This window comes from Tursiops truncatus, chromosome 11, assembly GCF_011762595.2.
Source record: "Tursiops truncatus isolate mTurTru1 chromosome 11, mTurTru1.mat.Y, whole genome shotgun sequence".
Lineage (NCBI taxonomy): Eukaryota > Metazoa > Chordata > Mammalia > Artiodactyla > Delphinidae > Tursiops > Tursiops truncatus.
The window spans coordinates 85,299,670-85,312,633 of record NC_047044.1 but is presented as its reverse complement, the minus strand read 5'-3'; the positions used below and the strand labels follow the sequence as shown (position 1 = coordinate 85,312,633).

The 12,964-nt window shown below is 38.3% G+C and overlaps 1 protein-coding gene across 8 annotated transcripts in view; it reads right to left on the bottom strand.

The window, feature by feature from the left end:
• ABCC9 (ATP binding cassette subfamily C member 9) overlaps positions 1-12,964 on the bottom strand; it is a 153,296-nt gene that overhangs the window by 82,357 nt on the left and 57,975 nt on the right. For all 8 annotated transcript variants that reach the window (XM_073788976.1, XM_073788975.1, XM_073788973.1 and 5 more), the window contains 2 exons: positions 7,730-7,802; positions 6,741-6,846 (listed from right to left, as the gene is read on the bottom strand). In XM_073788976.1, coding sequence (XP_073645077.1) covers positions 6,741-6,846; positions 7,730-7,802 — 179 coding nt within the window. The remainder of the gene's footprint in view (positions 1-6,740; positions 6,847-7,729; positions 7,803-12,964) is intronic.

Sequence of the window (12,964 nt, the reverse complement as noted above, 5' to 3'; positions counted from 1 at the left end):
TACACTACCGTGCGTAAAATAGATAGCTAGTGGGAACCTGCTGTATAGCACAGGGAGCTCAGCTTTGGTGCTCTGTGACGACCTAGATGGGTGGGATGGTGGGGATGGGAAGGAGGTCCAAGAGGGAGGGGATATAGGTGTACATATAGCTGATTCACTTTGTTGTACAGCAGAAACTAACACAACATTGTAAAGCAATTATACTCCAACAAAAAATAAATAATTTTTTTTAAAGTGCACAGTGAATTTAATAACCAGGATGGCACTGATGGACTGGATAAAGAATAGTTTCAGTGGAGTGGCAGAGGTAGACATGAGACTGCAGTAGACTGAGGCGAGAGGAGAATAAAAGGAACTGGAGGGAAAGAGGAAAGACTTTTATTAATTTATTTAAAATATTTATTTATTTTAGCTACACCAGGTCTTAGTTGGGGCATGCAGATTCTTAGTTGCTGCATGCGTGCGGGAACTAGTTCCCCAACCAGGGATTGAACCTGGGCCCACTGCATCGGGAGCATGGAGTCTTACCCACTGGACCACCAGGGAAGTCCCAGAAAAGGCCTTTTTATCTACAAAAAGAAGGTGAGAGAGTGGTAGTTGAAAGGGGCTGTGGGCTGAGATTAGAAAGATAATAGGGATGGAGATGGAAAGAGAGAGAGAGAGAGAGAGAGAGAGAGAGAGAGGAGAAGAGTCCTGTGTGTCTACAAAGAGAAATGGAAAGAGCCCAGATCTGGGTTAGATATGAAGTAGATGAAAAGCAAAAGGCAACATGCTTGGCTTGAGGGTGTCTCAGTCTAGTAAGGAGACCAGCCCACATTATTTATTTGAACAAACTGCAGAGGGACCAGAAGAGAAGGTACATTTCAGTCCACCTGGGAAATTAGAGAAGATTTTGTCAAAGACACAACATCAGAGTTGACACCAGAAAAAAGAGTGAGGCCACCAACCTGGGAGAGGGCATTACAGAGGAGGTATGTGTATTTGAAAACTACCTGCAGTCCAGTGTTACTGGAACACAATGGAAAGGGTGGGTGGAATGGCAGGATAAGAATTTAAGAAGTTAGATAGGGACCACATCGGGAAAGGCCCTTTTATGCAAAGGTGTCTAGAATATTTCTTCTACGCTTTGGCCTGTCAAGAAAAGAATTATAAGCAAGAAGAAAGTAATTAGATTTTCATATCAAAAGGTAAATCTCACAACAGTGTAAAGAAAAGTGAGGGAGTGAGTAGTTCACAGTGAGTAGTTCACAAATGCGATTAAGCACCTGAACCAGGAAAATTAAAATAGATACAAAAACGGAAGAACAGACATAAGAAAAGTGATTGGTTGGATTTTGCAGGCGATAGAGAAAGAAGAATCTAGGTTGAATCCTTGACCCCTGACTTGGGCTCCTACCAACTGATTTCAGGGGGTGAGAACACAACCCTTCCAGGATACAGGCGGAGAAGCAGGTTTTGGAAACATGAGCTCAGTTTGGATGTGTTCAATTTGGAGCTTGTATAAGGCTTTTTGGAGGAGCTATTAGGTTTTCAGAAGAAGGTTCTTGGCCAGAAATGTACACTGGTGTGTCATTAGTACTTAGAGAGAAAACTGAAGTCAAAGATATAAATAAAGGAAAGGGATCCTACAGTAGACTGTATATTCTTCCTCACCTTCCATCTCCACTCGTATTGCAGCTCCTTACGGTTTAACTCATTAATTTTGGCTTATTCTTAAAATCTAAGTTCAAGGATCATTCATGTATGCCTCCCCCCTAAAAAAACCTTGTTGATCCCACAAACTCAACGCAGGTCACCTATGATTTGTTCTTATAAAACCCTGTACTTTTTCTTCCTGATATTTAAAAAATTTAACCAAATAATTTTGAAACTACTTTCTTACTTCCTCATGGCCTTTCCGGCTGAACACTACGCTTCATGAGAATAGGGGGCTGGTTTCCCTTGTTCAGTTATCTACCCCCAACAATGAATACAATGATATGCATGTTACAGGTGTCCAATACACATTTTAAACAAATGAATAAGTAAAAGTATCATGGAAACCAAGAAAGGAGTTGGTTTCAGGGAGTCATCCGTGGTGAACACTTTCAAAAGCTATGGAGAAGTTAAGCATGATTGAGAACAAATTATGACAACTGAGCATTTAGGCAGTCATGACGAGAACAAGGAGGTTAAGTGTGGGTAGATTCTTCTTTTAAAAGGAGAAATGCTCCCGTTGTTTATGAGATAGGAAAGACCTTTTTTAAAAACGGAGGATCATGGGAATTCCCTGGTGGTCCAGTAGTTAAGACTTCACCTTCCAATGCAGTGGGTGAGGGTTCGATCCCTGGTCGGGGAGCTAAGATCCCACATGCCTTGTGGCCAAAACACCAAAACATAAAACAGAAGCAATACTGTAACAAATTCAATAAAGACTTTAAAAATGGTCCACATCAAAAAAATCTTTAAAAATAAAATAAAATGGAGGATCATGGAATGAGGAGGGCAAGAAATTAAAGACTTCTATCAGAAAGAAGGGTTAATTCATGTAGTAACGTCATGCAAAAGGCAAAACAGCATATGGAGGATCTTCACTTCTGAAGTCCTCCCCTTGCAGGATTTAGATATATTTTCCTTTAAGAGTAAAAGTTAAATCACATATACTAGTTTCAGAGGAAGAAAGAAAAGGTAGATATAGATCCATTTGTAGGTAGTCATTTCCCACGAACAAATTAAAAAATTATTCTCTTTCATTTTCCATGAGTAATGTAGCCCTTAACTTCTAGAGACCACCTCTCCAAACTTTTCACTTAACGATATGTTTAATCAAATTCAACTGAGGAAGGTTATTTTCTTCTCTTCCTAAATAAATAAATAAATAGAGTTGGCTCCGAATTCCAACATCAGATCTTATCTGATTACATGAAAATCACCGGTTCCATGTCTGTAGACTCATCGTCCACCATTCGATGTGGCAGTGAACAGTGATGAAGGCAAGCGAGAAAGCGAGGAGGTCAAATGGAAAATCCCCTTCTGGACAATGGCATCCAATTTCACTTCCACATGCAGGGTTTTGTGTGTATTTTCCTTCAAGAGTAAAAGTTAAACTTGGTATTCTAGCAACTTCCAAGTTCATGGTTGGTACCTTACGGAATGGGAAAGAGTGACTTTTGCAAGCTTAAATCAGGAACAATATTTGGAAGAAGGGGAGCTAGATGTGGGTGCAAATATGCTATATATCATGTCTGATCCAGGAAAGCTGACTCATGTTATCACCCCTTCATGTCAGGCAACATCACATGAAAAGGAGTAACTCCTCAATTCGCCAGTCCTAGAGTAACTCAGCCACTGTTATAAAGCCAATTAGCAAATTAGCACCAAGACATTAGCAAACAGAACATCATGACAGATGGGGTCTGACAGAATGGCTGATGGCATGGGCAAGGTGGAAGAAAAAGAAAGGGAAACCAAAGATAAATGATGGCTATGTCTCACATGATTACCACAATTATTACACATTCTGGACTCCCTCATTGGAACGGTCCATCAGGTAAAGAGTTTTATTTAGTCCTAGTTCCTAAGATGTCAGTAGGAATTATTATTTATCATGACAATTAGGAAAGGACAACTTCAGTCAGGCAGGACATTTGCTTTTCAACAAATGCAGAGCACACCCAGATGCAGGGGCAAGAACTCTGGCATTCTGACAAGTTTGGAGAATTTTTCAGTCCCTCCCTCATCTCTCTCTCCTTTCTCTTCTGGGGCTACTGCATGTCAGACTAGGTCAAACATAGTAATTGCCAAGGAGGCATCTATGTATAAATGTCTTTGTGTACCAAGTTCTACCCGTGTAGGTCTATCCTAGATGAGCAACAGCGCCTTCTCTCCCGCCCAAAGTAAATATTTCTTGCTGCACCAGGACAGAGTACTCTATAGGACTTTGGTCTTGCCATCTATGAGGACACATTTAAAAATAAAATTCATGCAACCAGAGATACGTGCAGTGATGAAAGAATGACAGCAAGGCACTTGGTGCTTTACCATAACATTTAGTTTATTGCTTTGCTTTATTTTGCTTTGAGCTTTAAAAATTCGGCAAACAATCCAGTCTGCTGCGGTAAAGTACTTCTTTGCATTTACACACCATCAACCTATCAATATTGGTAATTTCTAAATTAGCTTTATTCTAATAACGTTTATATGCCTTTCCTTACTGGACTAGGCACAATTTTTTTTTCCAGGATGAAAATTCATTGCAAATAACTCTTTTAAAAGGGTCAGTATTCTCTGAACATTCCTGATTTGAAAATACGTTTTATCAGATATTAAGGATACCATGGAAAAAAATTAAGTAGTTCTCGTAAATAAAGAAAAATATAACTTCTGTTAGCTTATCTAATCTCTTAAGGGGTTAGTTTTTAATTTGTGTGTGTGTCAGACAAACCCAAATATTTTTTGAAGAAAATTTCAGTCCTTTCTGCCATGAAGAGATGGGATTATTGTCTATTAAGGCAAGTATTCATAAAGAGATGATTTTTAAATTATAGTGATTCTATAAATACTTAGAATTTTCTTAAATCCTTTCTCACATCTTCATTCTATTGGCTCTGACTTTAAGATATAACCTTTTCTTAGCTTTTTTAAAATTAGGATCCATGGGAGATATTTCTTTCTTATTTCTTTAAAAAAAACCTTAAACTTTATTAAGTATATGTGTGCTTTTTATCTCGTTTCCCTCTTTGACTAGCTTTCATGAAGCTCAGAGTGGAATTTGGGACCCATGTGTTATAAACATGCAAGACTCCAATGCATGGATTTCTACCTATTAACTGCTCAGATTATTATTTAAACCTTATTTTCCTTCTTGATATCTTTATTTTTCAGGCTTTATTATAGTATGTTATATAAAATAATTCACAACTTTTATGAAATTAGATAGGATATAAATGGTATAAATTTGCTTAAGATATATATATATATATATATATATATATATATATACCCATATATATATATCTTGCTTAGAAACTCAATAAATAAGTAGACTGTGTAAAATACTTTCCTAATTCCCGTATCATTTATTTATCCACTAACAAAATGATAATGATTATTAGTGATAATATTGGGAGTCAATTTGGCCCAAGTGGAGCTAATCTTAAGTAATACTAGAGAAGACTAGATTTTAAGAACATTCTAGAGATATGAAAATAAAATCTCATGCTTTTTCTGTCACATTCGCTCATTCTTTCTCTCTGTTTTAATGCTAGTGAAACAAGGTAAAAACAAAACCCAAATAACTTCATTATAGCCGTACATGTCATACAATATAAGTTAATCCAGTAAAACCTGCTTCTCAAAGCCTGCATCCATCCAAGATGGCAGGTGATGGTGGCAGGGTACACACCACCTAGCATCTGACTTCAGGGAACAACAGGGACCCATCATGAAGCAAACTGCAGGGAACAGCTATTACCGAGCTCTCTACTGGGTAAGCACTAAACAGTTTCATGTCTACCACTCCAACAGGAATAAACTGTACCCTCAACATTTCTCAGCCTCCTTCTTTCACCAAGGATACCAAAAATAGGATTTATAGTTCTGCTGTTTCCAGCTCAAATTTCACATCCAAGCATCTCCATCTCTTAATTGGAGTTTAAAATAGAGTCTACTCTAAAAATGCCTGTAAATAGTTTTTACTCATTCTTAAGAGATGCCTGTGTATGTAAACAGTAGATTAAGCCACAGTGGAACTTACAATGATAAGAACTAAATGATATTAAAGGACATGTGTAGGTCTAGGGCAAGGTTTCCTCAGCACAACTGACATGTGGAGCCAGATAATTCTTTGTTGTGGGGAGGCGGTCCTGTGCGTTGTAGGATGTCTAGTAGCATTTCTGGCCTCCACTAACTAGATCGGTAGCAGCCCAATTCCCCTAGAATGACAACCAAAAATGTCTCTAGACATTGCCCAATGTCCACTAGGGACAAAATCACACCTGGTTGGGAACCACTGGTCTATAATCCAATATCTTAGATAAACTGTAAACAATTTCTCCATAAACTGCTAATGGGGGAGGGGGTCTACCAGGTAGATCAAACTAAAGAAATATGATTCATTCTTTATTACACAATTATATAATATTATGGTTCTGAGTCACTTTATTACTACAATGTGCTCTGAAGAACCCCAAACAACCATTCAAATATACAGAAGAAGCACCATGTCTTTGGGGTTGCACAACACACTAGTCTGACCCAGTCATGTCCCTAACTAGACACTTCTAGTGTCTAGTTTTAAGCTGGATGTGAAGAGAAAAGGCTGATTTCTCAGCCCCTTATGAAGAGTTTGGAAAAGATTATTCGATATTTCTTCTCTGAACACTGGACCACTAAAGCTCTGTGTGCACATATGCTTTATAAATAATGCAAGTTTTCCATAACTTCTTTGATTATGGGATGAATTTTTACGTTGTATTTCTTTGAGTGTTACCCATATAACTTTCAAAATCTATCTTTACAATCCCAATCTTACTTAAAAGCAACATACAAGTTTCTCTCTGATAAACCTCTGTAATAAATTGCTTTATAATTTTTAATTTACAACATTTAAAGTTTCCACTAATTTGATCTTTTTTTAAGCTATGCTTATTTCTGAGGGGTCCTCAGAGTCCTAACACGGAAATCTATTGCTCTAATTTCTTCCCTTGAGAGATCATCAGATGTATGACAGAGCAATAGAAACTAATTAAAAATACACATACTTGCTCCAGTGAACTTTTCCCTCCACTGTCTGCATCTCACCGAGGATGGCAAGGAGAAGAGAGGACTTCCCACATCCCACCTGGCCCACAATCATGGTTAACTGACCTACAGAAAAGAAACAAAGGATAATAACAGGATGAGATGGAATTCACTTAGTAAAATAAAATCAAAACACATTTAGAAAAGGTTGATGTTTCACAATCAATGGGCCAGTTTTGGTCTCCAGCAATAAAGTATTCTAAACAGCTCCCTTCCCTGATACTAAGTTTTTTGGAAAATAGAAGAAAAATTAAAATCTATAGGTCTTGATTATTTTTAAAACTCTCAGAATAACTGACACTAGTAAAGAAAGCTGTGAAATACTTGCATAAGTCATCTAGATTATTGTTACCTTTATTATTCAATTCATTCAGGAGAAAAAGGCAATTTTGACTAAAATAGGTAATTGGGCTTAAAATGATTTGGGGGCTGTTCTTAAAATACTTTGATGTGCATGTATAATAGAAAAATCCCAACTACTGACCATGAGGTCACGTCAAAAACCTAATTCTATTCAATTATCTAGACATTTTAAATAAAAATACTGGGTATTTATGTCTTAAATATCTTGAAAACTTCATCAGGTTTCCTCAGGGATAGAAAACTATTTTCTCATACATCCTTTCTTTAAATTCTTTCTTCAAAAAAATGAGAAATGAACTACTCCATTATTTAAATGCCACAAATCAGCAAATAAACTGAAAGCAATTCATTTGGATGGTAAATAACTTGTCCAAAGGTCCACACTCTGTAGTGTAAGGCAGGCAGGTCTTATAATTCCCAGTCATCCTCACAGTATACAGGGGTTCATGAGCTTCATGGTGCAAATAAATATTAGTTATGTTTGTCTTGAAAAAGTCTTTCTCTCCTTTTGTTAGGCTCGGTTACGTTGGAAAACCATGGTCATGATAGTTAACAATTACAAACCCGAGTAACAAATGATTCTTACCTGTTGGAATTCGAATATTTATATTAGATAAGGTAGCTAAACCACTGCCCCATGAAAAGTACCCATTTGTGACCTAGAAAATAAGAATACAGAAATTAAGTTATAAAATTATGTAAATATGTGGTGTTAGAGAATTATTCCAATTAAAATAGATTTCTTTATAAAGCACTGTAAGACTTTCAACACAGTAGAACACACAGTGCTGAAATTCTAATTTAGAGTTATAACTGCTTAGAGGTATAAATGAAACACAAAAAGAATGGAAGTGAGAGGAGGGTCTTTAAATTAATGGTATTATGAAGAATGCTAAAAATTCCAACAATTTTCCCTGAAAATTTGGGATCATTTCTATGTGAACATTCTTAAAAATCAATCACCCAAATATTTTCCAGTGTAACTGCTACACTGATGATTTTCACACTGCTGCAATTCCCAGAATCCTGTGATGCAAAGTAAAGAACAGAAATAACTACAAATTATTCCAACAAAATGACTCCACTAGCTAAGAAGGAAGGTTTTGTAATGAATAAGTTTCCTGAACTATGTGGATTTATCACTCTTCATTGATCTTAAAAGAAAAAGTAAAGGGGAGGAAGAAACAGCACAAAAATGAGGCAACATTGCTTGGTGGTATAAACCTCAACAACCAGCAAACAAACAAAAAGACCTTAGAGTCATCCAAAGCAATCTATTGTTTTAATATGTGTCAAGAAAACTTGATAGTTTTAACAGTTACAAAAATGGGAAACGAAAGAGGTATAACAGAACCCAAGGGTTGGAAGGGTGAACAGAGACAGATGAGGGGAGAGAAAGTGCCTGAAAAATTAGAGGAAACTAAAGTAAGGCTGCACTTTGCTCATAAATTAATATTTTCTTTCCAAACCCCAAGTGATGAAATTTCTAAGCTCATTTTTGTTCAGGAATTTTGCAGAATAGATTGGTAATATCTAAATTATAACTAAAAATATCCTTTAAAAGCTCTTAAAATGAACAACTAAAGAGTGCAAAAGTTACCTGAAAAGGCTAGATTATGTTTTTCCATGTAAGTTTTTTCTAGCGTGGAAAATGTATGGCATTTAATAATATCCATCACATAGATATGCATGAAATTAGTCCTGGAAGGAGGGTGGCCTGGAAGGGCTTAGTAACTAATCACTTTACAAATACCTGCTGAGCACCCAGTCAATGTGAAGTCCTGCGTTAGGACTGATGTGGGCTACAAAGAAGGTATAATGCATCCTCCCTGCTTCCCTGCTCAACTGAGCTTACAGTCAATTGAGTGGTAAACCAAGGCAAGAGAGTATGGGCTAAGTAACAAATAGAGGGGCAGACAGACGAAAGTGCAACAGTAGTTCATAAGGAAAATCATTTACATCTGAGATGAGTCAAAAAAAGAAAATATTTTGAAAAAGGAGGGCCTTTGAGCTAGTTTTGGAAAATATGCTGAATTTCAGCAAAGGTATTTCTGAGTAAAGAGTTACAGTGAGAACAGGTTCAGGATCAGAAAACCATGAAGCATGTTATGAGAAATAATGAATAAAGCTGGCTGGGGCAGAGGTTTAAGATACAGTGGCTAAGTGACAAAGGACGCTCAAAGAAAATCTAGTCTTCAAGGCTGAGAATCCCTCTTTCTCAGAGAAAGTGGAGAGCAGGCTAAACGAGGTGCAAATACAGATGGGCTCGGGAGAGGGTCAGCAGGGAACTGAGAGGCCCTCCATAACAACCTTTACGTTTTCAATGAACTGAAAGGGAAGGTTATCTGTAGAAACAGGAGGTGGCCAAAGGAGAGAGAGAACGAGGTGGGAGGAGATTGGTGACAGATGAAGAGCTACTGTAGGTGATGGAGAATCATGCTGAAGGGAGGCATGGGAAAGGATTGCCAAGAACCATAGAGAGTCAGCCGAGGGTGGAGGTAATGAAGCTCTGGCCATGCCAACTTGTACCATTAAGTCGTTTTCTCCACAGAACTTAGCACCCTGGGTACAGGAGCGCAGAAGGCATGGGGTTGAATGGCTACAGAAGGATGTGAAAGGGCTGGGAGAAAGAAGGGGCTCAAGTTACCGCAGGTTGCAATGAGGTTAAAAGCCAATGGTGGTGTAATGAATTGGGAGATTGGGATTGACATATATACACTAATATGTATAAAATGGATAACTAATAAGAACCTGCTGTATAAAAGAATAAATAAAATAAAAAATAATGTGGGGGAAAAAAAAGCCAATGCCAGTGAAGGTGAAGCCCTGAGGGAGCTGGAGGGTAGGGCTGTGATGTCGGTGACTGGCTGGTATAACAGAGGCTAAGATCTCAGAGGGGTTGTGTGTCTAAGAGGCGGCCAAGTGTGAATGCAGGTGAGTTTGTGGAAATGGACGGGTGGTCGATTAAGGGGCTTGGGGGCTGGGGTACTAGATGGGCTGTGAACCTGGAAGTTTAAATCACATCCAGGTGTGGCATTTACTAAGGTAGAAAGCTGGACTCGGAAACAGGCACCTAAATCTTCAGTGAAGGTGGGTGAGTGATTATGAGGTCCTCTGATCACAGACGTGAGAAAGGTACAACATGCTACAGCTTCACAAGAGTGTGAGAGAGGAAAGATGTGGTTGGAAACCAGCAGGGAAGAACCAGAAGAATACAGTGTCACCTCCTGATTTGGTCCTACACAAAAGTATAAGAGTGAACAGAGCTCACTTGAGAGGGATGGAGGAGAGTCAAAGTGAATTCCTCCCGCTGTGATTTGCCCTTCCATTCCCTCCTCCCTCTTACAAAATCGTCTCACTTCTCCACCATAAGGGTTAAAATCCTGGCTTCCCAAACTAGCTGTTTGACCTTGGAAAATCAGCTAATATATAAATCTCCGCAAAGGTACATAAAAGGATAGGTACAAAGATGGTTATCACAGCATGGTTTGTGATGGAGGAAGGATGGAGGCCAACCCAGCAGCCATCACTAGGGGACAAGTAAAAGGCAGGGGTGCATACTATAGAATGCAGTGGTGCAGCTAGAAGGAGCAAACAATTTCAGGAAATTGAAAATATAAATGTTCATGACAATACTACATATTTCACAGGGATATGAGTGTATTTAAGTGCATATATTGAGCATATTATTGCTGGCACTGTAATGCTGGGAGGATGAGGGGATATAGGTATAAGGATCAGGGATAAAGGGAAAGGATGAATTAAAATGTAAAGGCAGGAAAGAGACAATGCAAAAAGCCACCTACTGCACGATTCCATTCATATGAAATATCCAGCATAGGTTAATCCATAGAGACAGAAATCAGATTGGTGTTGGCAGGGGTAAGAGAAAGGGGGAAATGGGGAGTGACAGCTTAATGGGTACGGGGTTTCCTTTTGGGGTGATAAAAATATTTTGCGACTAGTAGATGGGATGGTTGTAAAACTTTGGGAATCTAAAGGCCACTGAATTGTTGACTTGAAAATGGTTAATTTTATGCTGTGTGAATTTCACCTCAATTGAAATAGTTTTTTGAAAATCTAAAGGCAGGACCTTCCACACACCATTGTCCATTCTCTCCTGCCAAAAATAAATAAAAATGCTGATTAAAATATAGTTTGTAAAAAACCTCATTAAGGCAAGGAGTAAGGAAATGTCTAGTGAAAGTATAAGGAAAAGTACAAAAAGATATATACACTCCGGAGCACCTAAGCTTCTTTCCTTCCAAAAGGGCCAAGAATAGCTAAGATATTTGAGAAGAAAAAAAATAAGGTGTTAAGAACTTGTCCTAAAAAATGTCAGTGTTTATTAGAAAGCTATAATAATCACAACAGTGGAATACTGGACAGACAAATCAGAGAAAAATAAAGAAAGAAATCTATGTGACAAGACGGCACTAAACGTCAGTGGGTACGGTGACTGATACACAGTGCCTGGACAACCCGACATCGTATAAAAAATTAAATCCGACCTTACCGACTTACTACTAAATGCAGTAAAATGACTATCACTAAATTCACTACTGCTAAACTTACAGCTAAAATTATTTATTAGTGATTTCCCTACTAAATCCCAACCTTACTTCATACCAACCACAAAAATAGATTTTAGGTCAATTAAAGTACTAAAAGCAAAAGGTGTTGCTCCAGGGATTTTAAGAACTAATATTATCTTTATACCTTTTGGTAGAAGATTTCTTTCTTTTTTTTTTTTTTTTTAAATTTTTGGCCATGCCACGTGGCAAGTGGGGTCTTAGCTCCCCAACCAGGGATCAAACACATGCTCCCGACATTGGAAGTGAGGTCTTAACCAATGGATCACCAGGAAAGTCCCCAAAAACGTTTTCATAAAGGAGGCAAAAAGCAAAGCATTAGCCATGAAGGAAAAGTTCCATGCTAGATTACATTAAAATTAAGAATTTCTGATACCATAAAGAGAGTGAAAAGCCAAGCTATGGAGTGGGAAAAGAATTCCGTAACATATATAACTGCCAAAGTAGTACCCAGAATTTTTTTTAAACACGGGGAACAAATAACCTGGCAATTCACAAGAGGAGCTCCAAACCCAAATGGTCAATATATATAGGAAAAGGTGCTCAACCTCATTAGAAATTGGAAAATTACAAATAAAAACCATAGCAAGATACAACTGCACCTCCTCCCAACACACAACACACATTTTGGCAAAATATTGGAAGCCCTGGTGAGGAGGGAGACCAACTGGAATTCTCGATCACTATGTTTCTTTTTTATAAATTTATGTATTTTATTTATTTTTAAATTTTTGGCTGCATTGGATCGTCGTTGCTGCACGCAGGCTTTCTCTAGTTGTGGCAGGCGGGGGCTACTCTTCATTGCGGTGCATGGGCTTCTCATTGCGGTGGCTTCTCTTGTTGCGGAGCACAGGTTCTAGGCGAGCGGGCTTCAGTAGTTGTGGCACGCGGGCTCAGTAGTTGTGGCTTGCAGGCTTAGCTGCTCCATGGCATGTGGGATCTTCCGGGACCAGGGATCGAACCCCGTGTCCCCTGCACTGGCAGGCGGATTCTCAACCACTGCGCCACTAGGGAAGTCCCTCAATCACTGTTAATGGAAGTGTAAAATGGCACAACCGCTTTAGAGAAAAGTTGGCCATTGTGAAGAAAAGTTGAGGATGTACAGCCCTATGACTCAGCAATTGTTCACAACAGCCTCAAAAAAAATAACCAAAAGTCCATCAAAAGTAAAACACATCAAAAAATTCTGGTATATTCATACAATGAAATGATACACAGTGATGAGAATG